The sequence below is a fragment of the Mya arenaria genome, chromosome 7, assembly GCF_026914265.1.
Source record: "Mya arenaria isolate MELC-2E11 chromosome 7, ASM2691426v1".
Taxonomy (NCBI): domain Eukaryota; kingdom Metazoa; phylum Mollusca; class Bivalvia; order Myida; family Myidae; genus Mya; species Mya arenaria.
In genome coordinates, this window is record NC_069128.1 from 15,774,469 (window position 1) to 15,800,288 (window position 25,820).

The 25,820-nt window shown below is 35.5% G+C and overlaps 1 protein-coding gene across 1 annotated transcript in view; it reads left to right on the forward strand.

The window, feature by feature from the left end:
• LOC128240620 (Krueppel-like factor 6) overlaps positions 1-17,183 on the forward strand; it is a 42,053-nt gene extending 24,870 nt beyond the window's left edge. Inside the window, exons 2-3 of the mRNA XM_052957324.1 lie at positions 8,815-9,553; positions 10,517-17,183. Of these exons, the coding sequence (XP_052813284.1) occupies positions 8,815-9,553; positions 10,517-10,704 (927 nt within the window). The 3' untranslated portion in view covers positions 10,705-17,183. The remainder of the gene's footprint in view (positions 1-8,814; positions 9,554-10,516) is intronic.
• The last annotated feature ends 8,637 nt before the right edge of the window (positions 17,184-25,820 follow it).

Genomic DNA, 25,820 nt, shown 5'->3' on the forward strand with positions numbered 1-25,820 from the left:
TATTATTTATATTATCACTAGGGTGGGGAAGTACAAGTGGCAGGGTTCTCTCAATATGTAAGGGTAGGGGCTCTCGACCATTAAGTTGCACCAACTTCAAATCCTCAGCATTCACCCCTTGTTATGTAAATATATAAATAATGTTGTATTATATTATAAATTGTTTGATTATTCCAAATGGAAACAGGAATGGCCATGATAAATATACAATGAATGCATGCAAAAATAACATTAATGTCATTTTATTTATTTTTTTAATCCTACTCATATTTATAAAATATACCATGTTTAAGGCCCCACGGGGACTTAGAGTGGGAGTAATTTGTTATTTCGAATTCATTAATCTTTCAGATCTCTCTGAATCCTACAGGCCTTTTACAATGTTCAATGTTATAATTTATAATGTATAACTCTGGAAGGTTTCTACACGAAATAGCATCTGGCATATCCATGTATAGTTTAGGATAAAGTTTCGTAACAGCCCTAAATATACTGTGAAAAAATGTTGGTTCATGAACAGTTTATGGGCTGACACCCTTAGTTGAGAAGGAGTTCATGAACAATTTATTGGTTGACTGTCCCTCAGGGCAGTTGAGGAGGTCAGTTCATGAACAGTTTATGGTCTGACACCCTCAGTTTAGGAGTGATGAACAGTTTATGGGCTGACAACCCTCAGTTGAGAAGGAGTTCATGAACAGTTTATGGGCTGACACCCTCAGTTGAGAAGGAGTTCATGAACAGTTTATGGGCTGACACCCTCACTTGAGAAGGAGTTCATGAACAGTTTATGGGATGCTACACTCAGTTGAGAAGAAGTTCATGAACAGTTTATATGGGCGAACACCCTCAGTTGAGAAGGAGTTCATAAACAGTTTATGGGCTGACACCCTCACTTGAGAAGGAGTTCATGAACAGTTTATGGAATGCTTCACTCAGTTGAGGAGTTCATGAACAGTTTATGGGCGAACACCCTCACTTGAGAAGGAGTTCATGAACAGTTTATGGAGTGCTTCACTCAGTTGAGGAGTTCATGAACAGTTTATGGGCGAACACCCTCACTTGAGAAAGAGTTCATGAACAGTTTATGGAATGCTTCACTCAGTTGAGGAGTTCATGAACTATTCATCAACACTGGCAACATTTGTTTCATGAATTAATCATTAATTATTCATCAAAACATATTTTCATGAACTTAATGTTTCATGAACTATTTATCAACAATAACTTGATTGTGAACATTTATCAGAATCGATCAATCGCATTTCATGCACATTTCTGTCTTTTAATTTCTCATCCTTGAAATTTGGTTTTTCAAAAATGATTTTCTGCATTGAATTGCTTGAAATTAAAATTGTATCACTTAGCTAGATTGAATTAGTCAGAATACCATGGAAGAGTGAATGTCATTTATTTCTCATTTTGTTATGATGTTATGGTCTATGTTCAAAATAATGTTCATGCGGTAAGCATGCATTAACGACATTTTGAAGTTATGAAATAGATAAACGCAAAACATGCATGCACGATCAATGGTGTTTGTGGTTTCTGCACTTAATTCATGACAGCTAGCTAGGTACAGTATGCATCAAATATACCTTTGAAATTGAAACCTTAGTGTCACCAAATCATGATGTATTTGTATAATAGTTCACCTCCATATTATTCAGAACTGTAATTTGAATAAAATTCTTGTAGGAGTGAGATAAATAAAGTTACACCCAAAAGCGATTGAACTTTTTTGCGATGTATTTTAACCCGTATAATACAGTTGGCTTTTGTCCAAATATTTTGATATGATGTTTTTGCGGTTTATTAAATCGCCTCCCACACTTTTTTTTAGGATGATAATATTTAATTTTGGTGACATATTTGTACTTTAGTTTATAGAGAATTTGAGAAATGATGAGTTACTCCCTCACTCAGGTGCGAAAACATTTTGAATCAAATTGTGAGGTATGACAAATTTTACCAAAAAAATCCAGAAAATAACATGAACGAATAAAATATAAATGTAGAGGGGTCAAATTTGTCAATATATGCATTTATAATGCATGGGAATTAACAAATTCATGCTGATTTTTTTTATTACTCCTTTTTGCGTCGCCCGCCTTGCATGGCAGACATGTAGGAAACATGTGATCGGGCATCGTTGTCAATCGATGTGTGGTGTCAAATACTCAATTCCATTGACTCATGCACTTTCTTAAGCCTTTTAATTAATACCCAATCTTTATGAAACCTGGTAACAATGTTGAATGGCATATTATCTCCACTAAGTTTGATCAGCAGCCTGATTCAACTATCAACTCCAGAGTTGTGGCCCTTGCATGTAGTATCAAAATGTGAGGATGCTCCATCTTTGTGCAGGCGACAGATATAGGCAGTTCATGGTTTTGATTTTATCTTGGTACAGCAATTTAAATGTTTTTCTTAATGTTTTTTCCCATTATAGCACCCTCTCACAATTTTCATCGCCCCAGTGCAATACCTCGAAATTTGATGATAGCAAGAAAAGACCTTTTGACATTAAATGATGTCTGAATGAGATACTACCAAATTTTGTCCAAGCAACAAGTTTTCGATGAAGTTAAAATGAAAATAAAATGTGGGTGGTCAAATTTGTAATTTCCGATTGATTTACATTCAGTGTTAAATTCACATATAAATTACCTCAAGATACTTTGAAGCCATTTGGTCATACGCAAGTAAATCAGTAGACTGTTAATGATTCTATCAATAAAATATCCTTTTTATGTACCAAAGGAGATAATTGTTTAAGATGTACTGACTAACCATTTTTAAGTAGATATAATCATAATAGCATATGCATAATTATACCAATTTATTGATACCATCATAAAAAGATTTATCACTTCAATGTTTTGAAAAAAAGAACATTTTTACCCTTCACCAGTCACTTTAGAATAATTATCAACAGAGCTCTAGTTTGAACTTACAATTTTGTTTTATTATTGAAACAAGCTGCATATGTTCACATTTCACACTTAAAATAAACTGTTGTGCATGCTGTCTGACCTTGTATAAAACACAAGCATGCATTCTCCGCTGCATCTTGCTTTAATTCAAGGTTGAGTTAATTTTGCGTAAAAGGTGTTCAGGGATGATAAAATTCCGGATTAATCCGGAATTCCGGATTTAAGGCCTCACGGATCGATTTTGAGATTAATGTAAATCCGTTGAGTTTTTTCGAGGGGGGAGGGGTACAGGGAGCGAATCGAGCTCAGTTCGAACAATATGGGTACGAAAGGTGAGTTTTCCGGAAGCGTAAAGTCGGAAATTAACGAACCTATTTACGTCTTGGCAATCGAGCTATATGATTGGTTAAGATAGCATCCGGTGATTACGGAAATTACCGATGGGACTAGAAGACAGTATCCGGATGGTCGTATCCGGATATGACAGACGACGAAGACGAATAAACGGGTATTGGAAAATTGGAAAAAAACGACCACCACCAACTTCTAAAAACATCGATTCGTCGATTTAAAGGGTATATTTGCCATTTTTTTTTAAGAGAAATTCCCGAAACGTTTCTATTTAAGTTAATAGAAAGTGATCAAACTGATTATGAATTTTGCGCATGTAGCATTATTTCGGACATCCCGATTCGGATTGTGTCATAATAATCGATTTTTATTTTACAAATTTTATTTGGCCGATTGAAGTTTACGCTGTAAACCGTTTCTTTATTATTCTCATAATGTTTGAAGCATTGTTCTCAATAAGAAGTGGCTGTTGACCATAATGGGAGGTTCAAATGAAAATTGGTTTGGTTCAAATTTAAACAAAAAAAATGAATAAATATTTTGTAGTAGTAATACATATTACGTAGAGGCAGTCATTTTATTTTCTATTTGAGACAGTTCAACAAAACTTCTTGAGGACCCAGTTTGAGTGAGATTTAAATTCTATAGTTGTAATTTGTATTTCCAGTTATGTTGATGGTTACAAAAGTCAGGGATGAACAGACACCTCAGCCAGTGCATCCAGTTATTCCTGTCAATGACTGACAATTTAATCCAGAGACCATGATACTTGGATTTATGGCTGAACATGCTCCCTGGCACCACAGTAGTGTGTCTTACTTAAGACACTTGCCAAAGATACAAAAGCTCTCAGCGAATTAAAACTTCAAAGGTGTACAGCATCATACAAGATGACTTACGGAGTGGCTAGCCATTTCAATGATGGACATGTGGAGGAGTTAATGGATCTCGGTTTTGTTTCAACTAAGACAAGTCAACAAACACAATGAGAAAACTGTTGCAGCTATTTTTCTGCTATAGAGAAAAAAATAGTGTTGAGACATTTGGCCTCCTTAAAAATCACTAGGGCTGATTCTGAATCAATTTTCATAGAATTTGAAAGTCTGTTTGAGAGACTTGAACTGCCGTGGGATAATCTAGTTTGTATTCTACTGGACTCATGTAACACCATGAGGGGAAATAATCTGGCTTAGGGACCAGAATACGTCAAAGTCCACCATGTCCACAACGGCTACGCTGCCAAAGCATTTAAGTCCCGTTTGGATATTACTTGGAATAATATATATAATAATTAATAACACTATATTCTCATCAAATGTGCAGAAAATGGAATAAATACTCTTTTTATGATACATAAAAATTGAATAATTAACACTTTTACAATAAACATTTGCAAGCATCATAATCGATATGTTGTTCATTATTATAAATCAAACATCCCACAGTGTAGACTGTTCATACACAAGCATTTGATCATAGCCAGTTGAGTTTTATGGGAAGTGGACAACTGAACCAAAATGTCAGGTACATGTCTAATGCCTGTGACTTCAGGTAAAATAAAGTAAATTTAACTTTGTTTAAAGACAAAGGTGTTAAACTTCACTGCTAAGATTCCTGATAATTGTTCTGATTGTGGATGTCTCATGTTGTACATAATTATATCTACCAAACCGAAAGGTGTACTCCTTGAACACTATTCTAAGGCAAAAAAGGGTATTAGAATCCCTGAAATACGGAAAGCTTCGGGGGGCTTCGCCCCCCTTGTCCCCCCACCAGGGCTTTGCCCTGGACCCATCGGGGGCCTTCGGCGGCCCCCTGAACCCCACGCAGACATTTTCAGGATTGGCAACTTGGCTCTGTTATCATCCCTGGGTGTTAAATTTTGTTTGTTATTTCAACCTTAAACTTTTCTTGACCTTCAAGAAAATTGCGAAGCTGAGTAAGTGTCATTTTAGATTCAATAAAATGTTTGTAGATGCACTAAAATTGACCGTAGAAATTCTAATTAAAAGAAAGGTCAGGGGGTGGGGGGAATGTGACTGTAGGTTCAAATTTCTCCATTCATCTTGAGAGGTTAGCACTAATTAACTACATTAATTTGTGGTTTAGGTGCTGCATCCCATTGTTATTGCCTATTTGACCTTGACCTGCCATGGATTGTTATAATTTCTAGACCTTTTATAGTGTGTGAATTCTAAAATGATCATTTTTGAATAAACAAGGGGGCACAATTTGACACATTGAAATATTAAGGGATGTGTTGGTAAGGGGTTGAATCCGATTTTAATGAAAAGAAACTCATGATTTTGAAGAAAAATATTACGATACATTTTTGTAAGTAACTGAAAGACTTAAGGAAATTTGAGGTGAAAATTTGGTAATTCAATGACTTCAAAATATTTGATTCTGCAGAAATGATAACAAGACCTTATTGTTTTGCAAATTTACGTATAATGTTTTGATGAAAACAGTTGAAAACAAGTTATGAAAATAAGTTGCATAATGCATGAACACTGAATTGTTCCACCATCTTAAATTACCTTGGTTTTTTTTTATTGGTTTTTTTGGAATCCCTAATTTATGGTTTTAATATAAGGAATTTAACTATTTGTACTTTGATGATAGTGGTGACTGTACAAAGGGTTAAACATTCCCATTATCTGCTACACATAAATGGAGTCTTTAAATTCTCACTGTTATTATAGTATAAGTGTTGCTATGTTACCGTTCATCAAAGCCAAGCAGATTTGCAATTAAATCCATAAAGTCGCAGAAACTATTAATGTGAAGTCTTTGACATTATGAGTATCATAAGTCCCTAAAAAAATATGTATGGTCGTTTGATTGAAATCAAGTGACAAGAAGACACATAATTATGAATCTCACAAAATGACTTGTAAGAAATCATTTCCTAATGTATTAATTTTCTCATAAAGAACTGTCAGATCATCATTTACTAGAACATCTTTTACACATTTAATATCAAAGTACCTCAGCCTCAGGAAAGCTTGCATTCATTTTTGTTCAATATGATTTTTATTTTATAACTCATTTGTAAAAGGAATAAATCTTAATTAATAGCATCATTTACGTGGCCTTTTGAGTTTGTGTTGAGTTTGCATTATTATAAATCAGAGTATTATTAGCATAGCTGTGAAAAAGGAGAATCATCATTTTAATGATCACAGAAAAAATAGCCATAATGATGGTCAAAAGTTCATCTGAAACTAAGTAATTGCCTTAGTAAAAAGTTCATTTGAAACTGTCGCCATGGTTAAAGAATAGTGCATAGATATTTGATCTCTTGTGGCTACGAACATGTAGGTGGTGACAATTTGATCTCACTGGTCACGACATGACTACGTATATACATGCGGAAATGTTAGGCGATCCTGCTGTGGAAAACTTCACAGACATGTTCTTTTTTGCAAAATATTATATGCCTTATCAGCATGCAATCAGTGTTATTTTAGTTATTATTATTTAGTTATATTTGGCCATATATCTGACACAAATTAATTAAGATATTCATATGTCTTAAATGACAATCCACGAAATCATAACCAGGCAATTATTACTCTGTTGCTTGAATATTTTTTCTCCCCTATTATTATACCAATTTAGAGCTTAAATGATGAGGACATATTGGCAGGCTGTTGCAGCTTATTTACTATGAACAAATAGTAATACCTTCAGAACTCACCCCTGCATGGGACATGTGCATAAGAGTTAAAAGAACATTTTACTGATCTCACATTCTACTAAAATGATTTATTTTTATCAGGATCTCTTTGAATTGAAACCTGATAAAAAATAGAGGAATAGTGTTGAAAGACCATACTATATATGTCATTCAAGAGTTTTGTTGGAATTTCAATGGTCTAGCTAGCCTCTAAAGCAAATGTCTGTTTTTCAAATCATTTGGCTGATCATTGTCACACAGAAGCTTTATCTATGATTTATTTCTATGCTATATGTCAACACCTTCCATCTGAGTGACCCTGATCAAGATTTAATTTAGATATGCATTATGGGTAAAAACAATGATATATGGGTATAAACAATGCATTGTGGGTGATTGTTTTTTGTAAACAATCATGGACCTCAGGACTGATTGCATTTAACTGGTATCTTAAGTGTTATTTGGCCTGTAATATTAATGAAGTACCAAAGTTCATTGTTCAAATTGATTTTTATTCCCGAAAGTACACTGATATAATGTTACGTATAGACAGTCCTAGTCGTCATTCAGTTTAAGCAGGAATGTATTTACATCATATCAGATTACAAACAACATTACTATGTGATAAAAATACAAAAAAATACAATAATATACGGCATGAATGATAAATGGCTATAATGTTTTAAAACTGCTTTAATCCAAATTCATATTTGAAAATCTATTGGGTATTATAGTAAGTGGTATGGATGGAATTATAAGGAAAATATCAAGTCATGGGCAGCCGCCCCTTCTTAAAGTGTTACATGTTAAAATTGTATTCACCAGGTCTTGTCAAAAATAAAATACCTTTGAAACGTGATTTACCATATAAAAAATTGTAAAAATAATCTGTCAACTAACTTGTGCAATTATTTGGACTTATACCCAAGTCAGGCCAAGATAACATAACAAGTACTTGTGTTTATTGGTTGCACTCTTGTTTAAATACGAGCCATATATTAAGTTAGTGCTTATATATTGCTTTTTGTTATTACTAGCAACCAGCAACAGATTGAATGCTATTATTAATGAAAATTTGATTCCAACTATTGATTCTCCATCTGACAGTTAATATTCTCTTATGTGGTGTTTATTTGTTGCCTAGATGCAAAGAAGATTTCCCATATTGTGACACATTGAGTTTGATTGATCATTGTTTTTTATCTAATAACCATCATCATAAAACCTTTCCTGACAAAATCAGTTTTCTTGTTTTATTTTATTGTTCTCATTGGATGTCTATAGTTGAATCAGGTATTAAAACGCTTTGATATTAAGCGCTCCTTGAATGTGGCCTTGTTGTCTCTGATTTTATTGCGGATTGCTGCCACATTTTATAGAAATATTTCATTGAAATAAAACCTAATCAGAATGATTCTTTCTGGATTGTTTGACACCTGGTACACTGTGAATACTTTTAAACTCAAAAAGAAAAAGAAAATACCTGAGTCAGCATAATTTAAATCGGGTCATATAATTTATGTCTTCCTTTTTGAACTGTTAAATAGATGCACATGCACTTACAGACGTGGAGGAGGTCTTTTCGATGGTATTTTGCCTTCAAGTGTTCCTTTATTGCTTATCATGAAACATGCAAACCTTGATAACATCAGAAAAAAATTATAGTCCTGGCATTTAAAATGACTTTAAACTTGTGTTCCACCTGACAATGATGATGACTGTCAAAGTTTCAGTTTTGGCAGGCTGAAAAAGAAATGTTAGTTACTGCTTGTAGAACATCTGTATATAACTTTGCATTGTATGATACATTATGAAGCTCTGATCGTTTTATTTATCTATTTTTAGAACTGCCTGGAGATGGAGAGGTATCTTAAGAACGAGCCAAAATTGACGTCATTCAAACGATTAAAAGATTCACCCAAGCTTGAGCCAAGGCAGGCGTGGATTGATTCTGCACCATCAACGCCAAGTGTCTGCAGCGATCAGGAAAATGTTGAAAATTTGTTTGCAGGAATAAGAGAGTGTGATGACGATCTTGCAATTCCCGAACCATTATCGGAAGATGACGATGATGGTGAACTTACAGAGTCGGAGGATCGATTGGAGGAATTAGCACATTTGAATCTCAATGATAGAACTGCAGACAATCTCAGTTTAAATAGCTTTAGCTCATCAAGTAGTGGGGTCTCATGGGACAGTAATATCAGTGATCCACCATTATCGCCAAATCAGCCCAAATCAAATGATCCATTTGCTTTAAGACTTGTGGCTGGTCCAGGCAGAACTCATACTGTCGCAGTGCGTGTGCACAGTGCTGATATGTTACATAAACAGCAGAGACTACTTGTGCCTGGTCATAGTTCAAATCGTGCGCGACCTTATTCCACTCAAGGCCAAGGTCATGCAGGTCAAGTGCAAGGACAAACTTTAACCCAGCGACCTCCGTTACCAACAACAACACCTGCAAGACAAGGAGATTTAAGTCCCGATTCTAAACGCAGAAATCATCATTGTCTATATGCTAACTGCAAGAAAGTTTACACAAAGAGTTCGCATCTAAAAGCTCATCTCAGAACCCACACAGGTAATTATTGGAATTTCTTTATTTTGAATTTTATATACAATCGTACTTGTAGTCTATTGGTAGGTCACAGTTTTGTTTGTTTGATGTATGCATTAACATTTATATCAGAACATTTGGTAACCAGTAGTATTGTGCAATACGTTCTGTGTGTGGATAAATTACAATGCTGTTCTAATATCAGCACGCTACTTATTGCACAGTAAGCTTGACAACCTGTTTCAAAGTTGTTTACTGCACCCACTGCCCACTTAATTAAATGAAAAACACATAAACCATATTTTTTTGCTATTGTATAATTTCAATCCCTCTGGTAGTGAATGCAGTGACTATTTAACTTTGATTTAACTTTGTTATACCATACATGACATTTTTCTGGAAGGCTTCGAAGGAGATTTTGTTCAGAAAACCAGGAAATTCTGCTCTCAACAAGGGGATTTTTTCAATTGTCATTAATCGCTCTAGTGTAAAAAAAAATGCGTTTTCTACTTTGAAAAGCATTTGATTACAACATTAAAATGCTTTCAAAAAAGTTTCAAACGTCTTGCATTAAGCCTGCGAAGGTTGATGAGTCAAATAATTCAGGAAGTTATTATTTGTGCCATTCTTATTATCTGTTATGCTTAAATTGTTTTAAGTTACTGGGTAACTAAGGAAACATTTAAAGGGATTTATTGTGTTGGTTGTACATGTTATGGTTTTATTTCCTGTTCTATTGACTTGGTACTTTATGTCATGAATGTTTTCAATATTGTATGAATAATTTATTAATCCTTTTTGTATGTTTTCTTACTTTAATATTAATAATTCTCATACCTACAATGAGTATTGACATTTTGCTTATAAATGCTTCTTATATGATAAGCATTTTCCAAGTTGCCATCAAAGGTGAACTACTCTTACATGCAAAATTGGTAATATCAAAATGAGTTACTTCCCTTAATCAGCAAATTATCTTTCTTTCAGGTGAAAAACCATACTGTTGTTCATGGGAAGGATGCGAATGGCGTTTTGCACGGTCGGATGAACTCACACGGCATTACCGAAAACACACGGGGCAAAAACCATTCCGGTGTAAATTTTGTGAGCGTTCGTTTTCCCGTTCGGATCACTTAGCGCTTCACATGAAAAGACACGCAACTTCGGACTTGTAATATGAAGACGTTTAGGAATATTCAAATTTGTTATCAAAGGTGTTTGTTGGTACCGGGTATATTTCGTCGTTTTGGCCCTTTTTTTGTTTTTAATAAAATATTTACTTTGTTGTCTGTGGTATTTTCTCTCTGGTGTTGTTAGTGCTCCGGATAGTAGGTTTTTAGCATTTAACTAAGCCACAATTAATGAATATTTTGCTTGGCCATACCTGACTAACACACAAACATACCTGTCACCCGAAAGTTTTTAGCCTCTCCAAAGGTCTTTTTAAATTTCCATTATAGAATTAAGTGGTTAGGACATAAAAAAAACCCAAACAACAACTAAAAAGAAAATACATCCTTGTATGGCCATACAAACTGTTTATTTATTGTGGTCTAATGAACATATTGATATAGTGCACGAACAAAGCCAAACTGTGCCTAAATTTAGAAATCTCAGTGCAAAATGGCATTTTGTAAGGTTATTTTGAATGTAAGATTTGTTAACAGTTGTATATGGTGGAGTGACTATTAAATAGGACTATGTGTACGAAATATCTGTTTATAAACATATTTTGATTTCCATTTTTCAAGAAAACAATGATTATGAAAGTGTTATGAATTAATTAAGTATCTATTTTACTATTTAAGAGGACTTTGTGTACAAAATATCCGTTTAAAAAATATTTTTTACTTCCATTTTTCAAGAAAACAGTTATTATAAAAATGTTATGAATTGATTAAGTATAGTCTACTAAGTAATATTTTCTGTACTTTTTTTGTACACTCAAGAAAGTCCACCTTAGGTTGAATGCATTGATGATTTTGATTTGGTAGGGAGAAAACCCCTATGTTTTCTAAATGAAATTTCATGAACCTAGTTCAGTGATAAAATGTTACTAGTCTTTCAAAGACAATATTTGTGGTAATTTTAAAATATTTAAATGATGAATAAATGAATTATTGCATGAATCAATTTTTAAAGAATGGTTATTATAAACTTCAGGTGTTTTCCAGTCATGTTGAAATCTATGAGAGGTCACAAGAAAAGGCATTGATTGATGTTTATTTTGTCTCATATTGAATTATCCTCAACTTCCTGTAATCATGTAATGTAAGTATTGGCTGTTAAATAAGAACTTAACCATCTTTTTTTGGTAAATATTATGGACTGAACATTTTGAATCTGAAGATATAATAGTTTTATTTTGACGTTTAAAATTCCTTTTGAAAATCGATGCTCATATTTTTATTTAGACCAAATCAGTCTGAAATATTAAAAAAAATATATACTTAAGGATTTTATAAAAAATATCGTTTTTTGATTTACCAGTTATTTTTTTGTAATTAACCATTTTTGATCTAAAATGAAAATAAATCAAAATTTGTTCTCTATTAAATGAAACATCTTATAAACAAGATTCATTTTAAAAATAACGATATCATTGCAACGTGTTTTGCTTATCTATTTCTAATTGTACTACGAGTTAAACAAGAAATATGTACACGATTACGGGAATTTTGGTGCTTTTTTGTTCCGATGCCTGATGCTTACATAAAGTATTTAATACTAATCAAGTTTGCACATGTTTTTGGTTAAAAGGTATTCTGTAATTATATGTAAATGCTATGAGAGACAGGGTGATATTTGATATTCTTGGTCGATTCTTTATGCTATAAATAGAATGACAGAACCTGTTTCTTTTGTAAAAGTAACTTTTCGATTTGAGATATCATCTTTTTGCTACTCCTAAGAAAGAAAACATATCTAGGTTTAAATAACTGTAATGGGTGCTTTTTATGTTCTATTTTAAGCGGAAACCATGTTTTCAAGCGCTTTCAGTCCTTTGATTTTTTCTAAGTTTGCCACATTAAATATTTGTGTTGCTATGGTAACCGGTTTAGACTGTTTTGGAAGGGTCACTGATCTGATGATTTTGTAAAAATTGTGATATTTTTCTGTTTTATTTTTCTATATTAGCTTTCTTTATAGATTTTTTTCCATCTGTTTATATGGAATCAAATTTATTTATCTCACCATATTTGTATCTATACATTCTAAGAACACATTTACATAATCGCATTGTATCACTCTATATAATATATTCACTCATAGAAACAATGTACATAACTGTCTCTTGTGGAATGCCAATGTAAAAGTTGTGTGTCAAAAAATTCATCTATAGCTCAAGTAAAAATTGTCTTTATAAGAAAAATCTTTACTTTCGACTATACATTTATAGTATAATTATTGCCAAACATTCTGTAACAATATGAATTATTATGTTTATTTTATTGTTAAAAATAGCATACAACTTGAAAGTATTAATCACAAAATAATGGGCTATTTTATCATGTGAATGTTACGATGTTAAAAAATAAAAAATGCACTTATTAAAGGAAAATGGCTTGTGCATTACTTCTGTAGGCAAATGATTGGCACAATGAATTGATTTATTTACGCAAGATTTTCTTCATTTTTATGTTACTCAAGAGTTTGAAAAAACTGTTCGGTTTTGTTAAGTTTTTACGGTATGTCTAGTTTTAAAAATGTTAAAATCTTACTGAAATAACCAAAAGTTACCTTGCTGATATCAGTGTTTTGAAAATAGCAAAAACTGAAGATCTGCAGATTGTAGTAATGAAAAATCAAAATTAACGCATTTCATGAATTTTTTAACTTTGTATTACCTTTTGTTGGAATATTAGAAATTAATTGTAACTTTTACTAGCTTTTTCGAAGTCATATTCATATGATTGATTTTTTAGTGAAAAAAATGCCAATTTTTTGCCCCCATTATGAGCATCATAGCCCTGCTTTCTGCACGCTGTAACTATTATAACAATAATTGTTAGCCAGAAAAGGGATATACCTGTTAATATTATACTTCAAAATTATGTTAGTATGCGAAAGTGTTATAAATTCACCAATGCAATATGTATTTGATATATACATGTTCGTCTTTGTCAACAACATAATCTAACAGAAGTTTGTATTTATGAATGGTTGCATAAAAAATCACCGGCTTCAAAGTCAACATCAACAATTATATTGCTTACCTTTCCTTTTTTCTATCTATCTTCTTTTGCCTTTTCATTATATTTATTTTTATATTGACTTAACATTAAGAACATTGTTGCCTAGCTTATTTTTAATGAATTCTTAACATACATAATTATATATAATCGGCATAATAGGTTTACTTAAGAGTTTATCAGTGTTTCAATTATGGTGTGTGTTTTTCGTTGGTCTTTTGTTCTACTTGTTTTCTTTACTCTTACATTCCTATATTTATGAAGCTTGTCTGTCTTTTTAATGTCGGCAATTTTTAGTTCATCTGTTTCTGAAGAAAAAACATTGAGATATTGTCATATAGCCATGGCATTCTTGTTTGTCATTGTCAGCGTCATTGTCGGTGTGCAAAATGTTAATGTTAATTACCTGGCCCCAAAAGTTTCGAGAAATTGGGGCCAGGTGTGTATCTTGTTTTTACAAGAATATCAATATCCTCTTGTATTTCACTTTTAATGAATATGTCTAAAGAAGACAGTTGGCAGCAATTTAACGTTATCATTTATATTGATGGAATTTTTATTATTTCAATTTTATTAGAGAAAAAATGTGTAGGCCGCCATCCAACCTAGGCCTATTTGAAGTTTAACTTCTTGATAAATGGAAATATTATAATGGAGATATTGAATGAAACTTGCTACACAATAATGTTGACAGAGAAAATATGCACAATGAATAGCAAGGCCCATAACTCTGGCATTAATACTTGTTGATTTATGCCCCTTGTTTGACTGAAAAAAAAAGAAAGAACAGATGAGCGTTAAGAGTTTGCTCCTAGGCACTTATGCTTTTTCTGAGATTTATCCAACCATACAAAACCTGATTTAAGGGAGGTAATCATGCATTTCCAAATGCTATTATAAATGGAGTAGTTTCCCTTATATATTAATGTCCAAATATGCATGTTTGATAACACATACTGCTTACATTTCTTGTGCCTTTATTTCACTTTAAGTGACTGAAAACAAGATGTTTTATTTCACTCTGTGTGACTGAAACAGGATGTTTTATTTCACTCTATATGATTGCAAACTCGATGTTTTATTTCACTCTACCTGACTGAAAACAAGATGTTTTGTTTCACTCAATATAACTGAAAAAACATTGTTTTATTTCATCCCACTAGACTGAAAACAAGATGTCTTATTTCACTCTATGTGATTGAAAACGCAGTGTTTTATTTCACTCTACATGACTAAAATCAAGATACTTTATGTCATGATGTTTCATTTCACTCTAGGTGACTGAATACACCATGTTTTATTTCACTCTTTTCTCTTGAAAACATGATTGCTTATTGTATTTCTGAAACAAAACCAGTTGAAATTTCTTGTCTTAGGGTAAGTAGCTGCTATTGGGTTTTAGCCTAGAGTCAAACCGATTGAGTTGTGGCTATATTTCATGTTGAGTTATTTGAATGGTTGATATTTTGTATAAAGAACAAATGTTTTGTATGTGTTATCTTTTGGTTGAGAAATCTTTCCCTAACGAAACATTGCTATGGTCATGTTTCTATTTTTCCAGACAACCCTGTTTCGATTAAAATTGCTACATATAATGTCAATAAAATTGTATATGCATTTATTTGCACCATGCATTTTAATGGGTTGTCTTAAAAGGCCATAGCTTTGAATATGTATTTGGGATTAAGTAATTGTTACATCACCTGCAAGTCGAGTTATTGAAATTATACACGAGTGCTTCCGCAGAAATGTATGATCAATCACCAGGCTAATGGGTGATGTAACTGTTCTATACCATGTTGTCAAGGAAACTGTTCAATAACAAGAGTGTAGTATACATGAACAACATTGTAACTTATCTGCACAATAGTTATTGAACTATTAAGCTCCTCCTCCTACTGATATTGGAGTTAATGTGTAGAAGCAAACAAACAAACACTAACAAACATGGTACAGAAATAATTCTACAGACCAATGATGTAAGCGGCCAGTAAAAGTCTTTCAAAAAATAAGTCTGAGAACATATTTATGCCTTGGGAAAAAAAGATTAATGTAAGTTTTTTTTGCTTATTTTGTTTACATTTAAAAACAGTTTTCTATAACTTGCCGTATTCACTAAGAACAAGAGCAATTTAACAGGGTCATTGTTTCACATGTCATGTATTTTCTGATAATTTGAAATTTCGACTTGGTTAAACATATAATGGATAAATCAGTATTTATTTACAGTCCCTTGAAATTATATTTATTTGTTGTTGAATGATTAAATCGGACAGACCATCTTATATAAATGCACAAACTTTGCACTAAAAATGTTTAAATTTACCAATATTTTTTACAAAGTAAACAAGGCCTGTTTTGTGTTGCCTTGGAAGCATGGTTGACACACAGGGATTACCACCGCAAGGCAAGGCTGACACACAAGGTTCATTTTGTCTTTCGTTGTGTCGTTGGTGTCGCACTCCTTTTAAATCAATAACTTTGGAACGATTTGGTGTATAGTCATCAAACTTGGTATTCACATTGGTCAAGGGTCAGTCGCTGACCCCTGTTTCTGGGTTAAGTGATCAAGGCCATGGTGACCTTTACTGAAAAAGTATGGCTGCTGTCGATGGGCCAAACATCTGATTTACTGATCGACAGTTTTGTAATGTTTTGCATTGTACAACATATTGCTTTTCAATCATATTTCTTGTATTTTCACGAGAAAAATATACCACTGTGATCCTTTATTTACATCTTTTCTTATGATAAATACATGTATGTATGACACTTTGATAAGGTCTGTATTGATCACTGTTTAAATAACTGAATTTAAAGCTGCACTCTCACAGATTTACAGTTTTTGCATTGTTTTTGTTTGTTGTCTCAGAATCAGCCGTTTTTGGTATCATTGCCTTAAAATTCAGTCATATAAGATAACTCTCAATAGAACAGAGCTCCATTGTTTAGAAAATGCCAAAAAATTCATTTTTCTCAAAGTGTTTTAGCTATAAATTTTTAAATGTCACTATGAAAAACTATGATCTAATCTTTTGTCAGCAGTCTTGTATCACTGGTGTCCAGACATTTACATAATAAATGGCTCATACAAGACAAAAAAGTTGTCAACCGGTCAATCTGTGAGAGAGCAGCTTTAAGTGCAACTCATAAACTATAAAGGAACTTCATAACACCCACAGTAAATCATTTAACTTTTTCTCTAACTAACTCAGATGTTGTAAACCAATCATCTGAGTTCACTATAATTTGCTAGATTTTGAAAACATTGACTGTTTTGTTTGTTAAATAATTGTATACTTTGAATTGTTTTTTGTTATACTAGTGTCAAGTTATGTAGATTATCTGTGTGTTATACTTTGTTATTTGTTTAATATTGTGTATGAATTTTTAAATTTATATGTAAAAGAACTATATTCTACACAGAGCTATATGAAATATAAATATATAAAAACTTGAAACTGGTCTTGTTCTTTATAATGATTAATGTAATAGTTAGATGAAATGAAGTAAAATCTTAATGATTAAGAATGGGCAGAGTGAGCGCAGCTAAAGTTGAAACTCTTACTGATTAAGCCTAGTACTTACTGTTTGCTTATCTGCAATTTCATTGGCATAAAGTGTAGGCTGTATTCTAAATGATGAAGGAATACTATACTTCTTCAAAATTGACCTCAACCTAGAATTCTCAAAATTTGGTCAAGCTGAATATCTGCTCTCTCACTTCTGCAGTTCATTTTCAACATGTTAAGTACAACCAGAGACCTATCTATCATAAAAAGATCCATGGCACAACGTCTGGAATGGTTTTGATCTCAAACAATTATCAGTTGTAACTTCGGAGTTAAAGAAATTTGCCTTATTCAATTTGGTAGCTATGTGTCTTAACAATTGGCCAATGGTCACCAAACTTAACAGTTGTTATCTTGTATAAGTTGGATAACAAGCAAATAATGTATCTTTAGTTATTCTTGAGTTATTCCCCTTGAATTGTCAAACTCAAACCAAATTGATATTGTCGGATATCCAGCTTAGTTACACACTTCCTTAAGTCTAATACCACCAAACTTTGTAACAATGATTACCGCATCTGTGATGTGGGCTTGAATGGTCAACTTTGCTTAAAGTTGTCACAATAACCATTCATATGGCCAAAACACTCAGTTATGGCCCTTGATTGTTTGTTTTTTCACGGTTTTCATAGTGGGTCTTGGGCCAGGCGCACAATAAACAAAAGTGGTCAGGTTTAAGTTGAAACTACAAGAAATTGGTCAGTATCAATTTAAAAAAAAGTGTTTATTTATTATAACAAACAGGTCATGGTTAATTTCCCAATTATTTTTTTTTAAATTGATGGTCAAGGCAACAGTAAATTGGATTAAATATTGATTGACAACTCTGGCATTGTTGACTGAAGAAACGTCTAGTTGTCTAGTTTATGTTTAACTGTTTTATTAAAGGAAGGAAAAACTTGCAGTGGCATAGATTAAACTCGTGTGCAATGTGCGGATTATTATAATACATGTATGTAGTATATAACATACATTTACATACAATGTGTAAATGTGTAAGTAACAGGCATATACATTGTTTATGTGTAGCAATGTGTAAAATACACTCATATGCAACTTTGAGATTCCACATTACTCGCTTGTGCAATGTGTATAATTATGACATTCGTATTCAATACACAATGCTTGAAATATGTATCATAATAAGGCTTATAAATATGAAATGAGTAGATTACAAGCATCTGCACTTGATTGATTATACTCAGAAATATGTGATGTTTAGATTTCCTTTGTAATTAGCAGATTACACTCATATACAGTGTGTATGTCATACTCCTTTGCAATATGTATTAATGAATTAAACATATTACAATCACGTGCAATGCGTAGAATACACTTGTATGAAATTGAAGATAATTTTTTGTTTCAGTGCAAGATAGCACTATTTGTCACAAGTGAGCACCAGAGGCTATATTCATTTTTGTTGTTCATGTGGTGAAACATGGAAGACCAGCATACAGTAACCGGACAATTTGTCTGTCCGTCCATCCCCATCGTTTCCAATCTATAACCGAAGAACGTCCAGAGACCTCAAACTTGGTAGGCAAGTTGGTAATGACCAGTAGATGGACCCCATTTCAGGTCAGTGGGTTAAAGGTCGAGGTCATAGTGACCTCGAGCTAAACCTTGTTTTCATTAAATAAGTGAAGATCGCTATTGCCAAATTGACCTCAAATTTAGTAGGCATGTCAGTAATGACCAGCAGATAAATGAACCCTATTGATTTTGCGGTCAGTGGGTCAAAGGTTAAGAACGAGTTGACCTCGGTCTGAAAATCCATTTGTGATCAATAATTGAAGAACGTTGTGGCCCAGGAATCTCAAGCTATCGAGGTCAGCTGAAAATATGTTTCCTATCAAAACGTGAAGAACACTATGGTTCAGTGACCTCAAATTGGTTGGCAGGTTGTTAATGAACAGCAGATGAGTCCTATTAATTTTGATGTCAGTGGGTCAAAGGTTAATATCGATGTGACCTCGAGCTAAAAAGCGTTTCCAATCAGTAACTGAAGAACGCTGTGCGCAACGGACCTCTAGCTTATTAGGCAGGGTTGCAATGACCAGCAGATGAACCGAATGGTTTTGAGGTATTTAAGTGGGTCTAAGATCAAGGTCACTGCGACCACAAGGTGAAAATCAATTTCCAAACAATAACTAAAGAAAGCTGAGGACCAAAGTCCACAAACCTTAGTATGCATTTTTGTTATGACAAGCAGATTGCCCCTGTGGATTTTTAGGTCATTTGGTCAAAGATCAAGGTCACTGCGACCACCTGCTGAACATACCCTATGATTTTATGGTCATTTGGTCATTGATCATGGTCATGGCGACCCCGAGCTGATAATCCGTTTCCGATCAATTCAAGAAGAACACTATGACCAAGGGACCTCAAGCTTAGTAGACAGGTTGGTAATGACAAGTAGTTGAACATTTTCAATTTTGAGGTCAGTCGATCAAAAGGTCCAAACTCCGTGATAGGTAGGGTAGATCATCATGAACTTATGTTTTAAAAAAAGTACTCAATGCTATCTGTTCATACAGGCCCAAATATTAATGGCTATCACTCCAACGATGCCTTTCGGGGGCATTTGGCACATTCCCGTGACAGCTCTTGTCATTTCTTAAAATTAATCAAAAATAATTACCAATTGATGTTCAGTTAGAAAACCGGCGCGGGTCGCGCCAAATTATGATTAGCCAAATTACGTCATACGGGAAATGTCGTCATTGCCTTCTTCCCAGCACTGCCTGTGGTTTGTTTACGGTTGTTGTTGTTTTACAGTGAAACACGCTAAAATGAGAATAACAGTTCAATAAAACTTACCTTTTTAAACGATGAGTTTATTAGGATGAAATCCAGCGCCATGCTTCAATAAATCAGCATTTTTAGTAGATTACATTCATGTGCAATGTGAAGATTGCTCTAGAATTCAACGTGTATATGTACTAATAAAGTATGTTTATATTTCACTAGTATGCAATATGTAGATTACACAAGCACTTTGTAGAAAATCGTGTGTTATGCGTAGATTACAATCAATGTGTAGAATATATTTGCTCTGAAATATACAGCGAGAAGTCAATCAGCCCAACATCTACTATGACCTTGGTAAGAGATCCAGGAATCAAAGCACAATACACTCCAAACAAGAGACACTGCTTCACGTTACATCACACAGATACCAGAGACACAGCGTCACGTTACAACAGACAGATAACAGAGACACAGTGTCACGCTACAACAGACATATAACAGAGACACAGTGTCACGTTACAACAGACAGATAACAGAGACACATTGTCACGTTACAACAGACATATAACAGAGACACACTGTCACGTTAAAACAGACAGATAACAGAGACACAGTGTCACGTTACAACAGACAGATAACAGAGACACATTGTCACGTTACAACAGACATATAACAGAGACACAGTGTCACGTTAAAACAGACAGATAACAGAGACACATTGTCACGTTACAACAGGCATATAGCATAGACACAGCGTCACGTTACAACAGACAGATAACAGAGACACAGTGTCACGCTACAACAGACAGATAACAGAGACACAGTGTCACGTTACAACAGACAGATAACAGAGACACATTGTCACGTTACAACAGACATATAACAGAGACACAGTGTCACGTTAAAACAGACAGATAACAGAGACACAGTGTCACGTTACAACAGACATATAACAGAGACACAGTGTCACGTTACAACAGAGAGATACCAGAGACACAGTGTCACGTTACAACAGACAGATACCAGAGACACAGTGTCACGCTACAACATACATAATAGAGACACAGCGTCACGTTACAACAGACAGATAACAGAGACACAGTGTCACGCTACAACAGACAGATAACAGAGACACAGCGTCACGCTACAACAGGCATATAACATAGACACAGCGTCACGTTACAACAGACAGATAACAGAGACACAGCGTCACGCTACAACAGGCATATAGCATAGACACAGCGTCACGTTACAACAGACAGATAACAGAGACACAGTGTCACGCTACAACAGACAGATAACAGAGACACAGTGTCACGTTACAACAGACAGATAACAGAGACACATTGTCACGTTACAACAGACATATAACAGAGACACAGTGTCACGTTAAAACAGACAGATAACAGAGACACATTGTCACGTTACAACAGGCATATAGCATAGACACAGCGTCACGTTACAACAGACAGATAACAGAGACACAGTGTCACGCTACAACAGACAGATAACAGAGACACAGTGTCACGTTACAACAGACAGATAACAGAGACACATTGTCACGTTACAACAGACATATAACAGAGACACAGTGTCACGTTAAAACAGACAGATAACAGAGACACAGTGTCACGTAACAACAGACATATAACAGAGACACAGTGTCACGTTACAACAGACAGATAACAGAGACACAGTGTCACGCTACAACAGACAGATACCAGAGACACAGTGTCACGCTACAACATACATAATAGAGACACAGCGTCACGTTACAACAGACAGATAACAGAGACACAGTGTCACGCTACAACAGACAGATAACAGAGACACAGTGTCACGTTACAACATACATATAACAGAGACACAGTGTCACGTTACAATAGACAGATAACAGAGACACATTGTCACGTTACAATAGACAGATAACAGAGACACAGTGTCACGTTACAATAGACAGATAACAGAGACACATTGTCACGTTACAACATACAGATAACAGAGACACAGTGTCACGTTACAACAGACAGGTAACAGAGACACATTGTCACGTTACAATAGACAGATAACAGAGACACATTGTCACGTTACAATAGACAGATAACAGAGACACAGTGTCACGTTACAACATACATATAACAGAGACACAGTGTCACGTTACAACAGGTAGATAACAGAGACACAGTGTCACGTTACAACAGACAGATACCAGAGACACAGTGTCACGCTACAACAGACATATACCAGAGACACAGTGTCACGCTACAACAGACAGATAACAGAGACACAGTGTCACGTTACAACAGACAGATAACAGAGACACAGTGTCACGCTACAACAGACAGATAACAGAGACACAGTGTCACGCTACAACAGACAGATAACAGAGACACAGTGTCACGCTACAACAGGCAGATAACAGAGACACAGTGTCACGTTACAACAGACAGATAACAGAGACACAGTGTCACGTTACAACAGACAGATAACAGAGACACAGTGTCACACTACAACAGACAGACAACAGAGACACAGTGTAACTTTACAACAGACAGTCAACAGAGACACAGTGTCACGCTACAACAGACAGATAACAGAGACACAGTGTCACGCTACAACAGACAGATAACAGAGACACAGTGTCACGTTACAACAGACAGATAACAGAGACACAGTGTCACGTTACAACAGACAGATAACAGAGACACAGTGTCACACTACAACAGACAGACAACAGAGACACAGTGTAACTTTACAACAGACAGTCAACAGAGACACAGTGTCACGCTACAACAGACAGATAACAGAGACACAGTGTCACGCTACAACAGACAGATAACAGAGACACAGTGTCACGTTACAACAGACAGATAACAGAGACACAGTGTCACGTTACAACAGACAGATAACAGAGAAACAGTGTCACACTACAACAGACAGACAACAGAGACACAGTGTAACTTTACAACAGACAGTCAACAGAGACACAGTGTCACGCTACAACAGACAGATAACAGAGACACAGTGTCACGCTACAACAGACAGATAACAGAGACACAGTGTCACGCTACAACAGACAGATAACAGAGACACAGTGTCACGTTACAACAGACAGATAACAGAGACACAGTGTCACGTTACAACAGACAGATAACAGAGACACAGTGTCACACTACAACAGACAGACAACAGAGACACAGTGTAACTTTACAACAGACAGTCAACAGAGACACAGTGTCATTTAACAACAGACAGTCAACAGAGACACAGTGTCACGCTACAACACACAGATAACAGAGAGACAGTGTAACTTTACAACAGACAGTCAACAGAGACACAGTGTCATTTAACAACAGACAGTCAACAGAGACACAGTGTCACGCTACAACAGACAGATAACAGAGACGCAGTGTCACCTTACAACAGACAGTCAACAGAGACACATTGTCACACTACAACAGACAGACAACAGAGACACAGTGTCACGTTACAACAGACAGATAAAAGAGACACAGTATCGCGTTAGAACAGATATATAACAGAGACACAGTGTCACGTTACAACAGGTAGATAACAGTGTCACAGTGTCACGTTACAACATACATATAACAGAGACGCAGTGTCACCTTACAACAGACAGTCAACAGAGACACATTGTCACACTAAAACAGACAGACAACAGAGACACAGTGTCACGTTACAACAGACAGATAAAAGAGACACAGTATCGCGTTACAACAGGTAGATAACAGTGTCACGTTACAACAGACAGATAACAGAGACATGTAGTGTCACGTTACAACAGACAGAAAACAGAGACACAGTGTCGCGTTACAACATACATATAACAGAGACGCAGTGTCACGTTACAACATACATATAACAGAGACACAGTGTCACGTTACAACAGACAGATAACAGAGACACAGTGTCACGTTACAACAGACAGATAGCAGAGACTCATTGCCACGTTACAACAGACAGATATCAGAGACACAGTGTCACACTACAACAGACAGATACCAGAGACACAGTGTCGCGTTACAACAGACAGATACCAGAGACACAGTGTCACGTTACAACAAACAGGTAGCAGAGACACAGTGTCACGTTACAACAAACAGGTAGCAGAGACACAGTGTCGCGTTACAACAGACAGATAACAGAGACACAGTGTCACGCTACAACAGACAGATAACGGAGACACAGTGTCACGCTACAACAGACAGATACCAGAGACACAGTGTCACGCTACAACAGACATATAACAGAGACACAGTGTCACGCTACAACAGACAGATAACAGAGACACAGCGTCACGTTACAACAAACAGGTAGCAGAGACACAGTGTCACGTTACAACAGACAGATACCAGAGACACAGTGTCACGTTACAACAAACAGATACCAGAGACACAGTGTCACGTTACAGCAAACAGGTAGCAGAGACACAGTGTCGCGTTACAAAAAACAGGTAGCAGAGACACAGTGTCACACTACAACAGACAGATACCAGAGACACAGTGTCACGCTACAACAGACAGATACCAGAGACACCGTGTCACGCTACAACAGACAGTCAACAGAGACACAGTGTCACTTTACAACAGACAGTCAACAGCGACACAGTGTCACGCTACAACAGACAGATACCAGAGACACAGTGTCACGCTACAACAAACAGATATCAGAGACACAGTGTCACGCTACAACAGACAGATACCAGAGACACAGTGTCACGCTACAACAGACATATAACAGAGACACAGTGTCACGCTACAACAGACAGATAACAGAGACACAGCGTCACGTTACAACAAACAGGTAGCAGAGACACAGTGTCACGTTACAACAGACAGACAACAGAGACACAGCGTCACGTTACAACAAACAGGTAGCAGAGACACAGTGTCACGCTACAACAGACAGATAACAGAGACACAGCGTCACGTTACAACAAACAGGTAGCAGAGACACAGTGTCACGTTACAACAGACAGATACCAGAGACACAGTGTCACGTTACAACAAACAGATACCAGAGACACAGTGTCACGTTACAGCAAACAGGTAGCAGAGACACAGTGTCGCGTTACAACAAACAGGTAGCAGAGACACAGTGTCACACTACAACAGACAGATACCAGAGACACAGTGTCACGCTACAACAGACAGATACCAGAGACACCGTGTCACGCTACAACAGACAGTCAACAGAGACACAGTGTCACTTTACAACAGACAGTCAACAGCGACACAGTGTCACGCTACAACAGACAGATACCAGAGACACAGTGTCACGCTACAACAGACAGATACCAGAGACACAGTGTCACGCTACAACAGACAGATACCAGAGACACAGTGTCACGCTACAACAGACATATAACAGAGACACAGTGTCACGCTACGACAGACAGATAACAGAGACACAGCGTCACGTTACAACAAACAGGTAGCAGAGACACAGTGTCACGTTACAACAGACAGACAACAGAGACACAGCGTCACGTTACAACAAACAGGTAGCAGAGACACAGTGTCACGCTACAACAGACAGATAACAGAGACACAGCGTCACGTTACAACAAACAGGTAGCAGAGACGCAGTGTCACGCTACAACAGACAGATAACAGAGACACAGCGTCACGTTACAACAAACAGGTATCAGAGACACAGTGTCACAGTACAACAAACATATAGCAGATACACATTGTCACGTTACAACAGGTAGATAACAGTGTCACGTTACAGTAGACAGATAACAGAGAC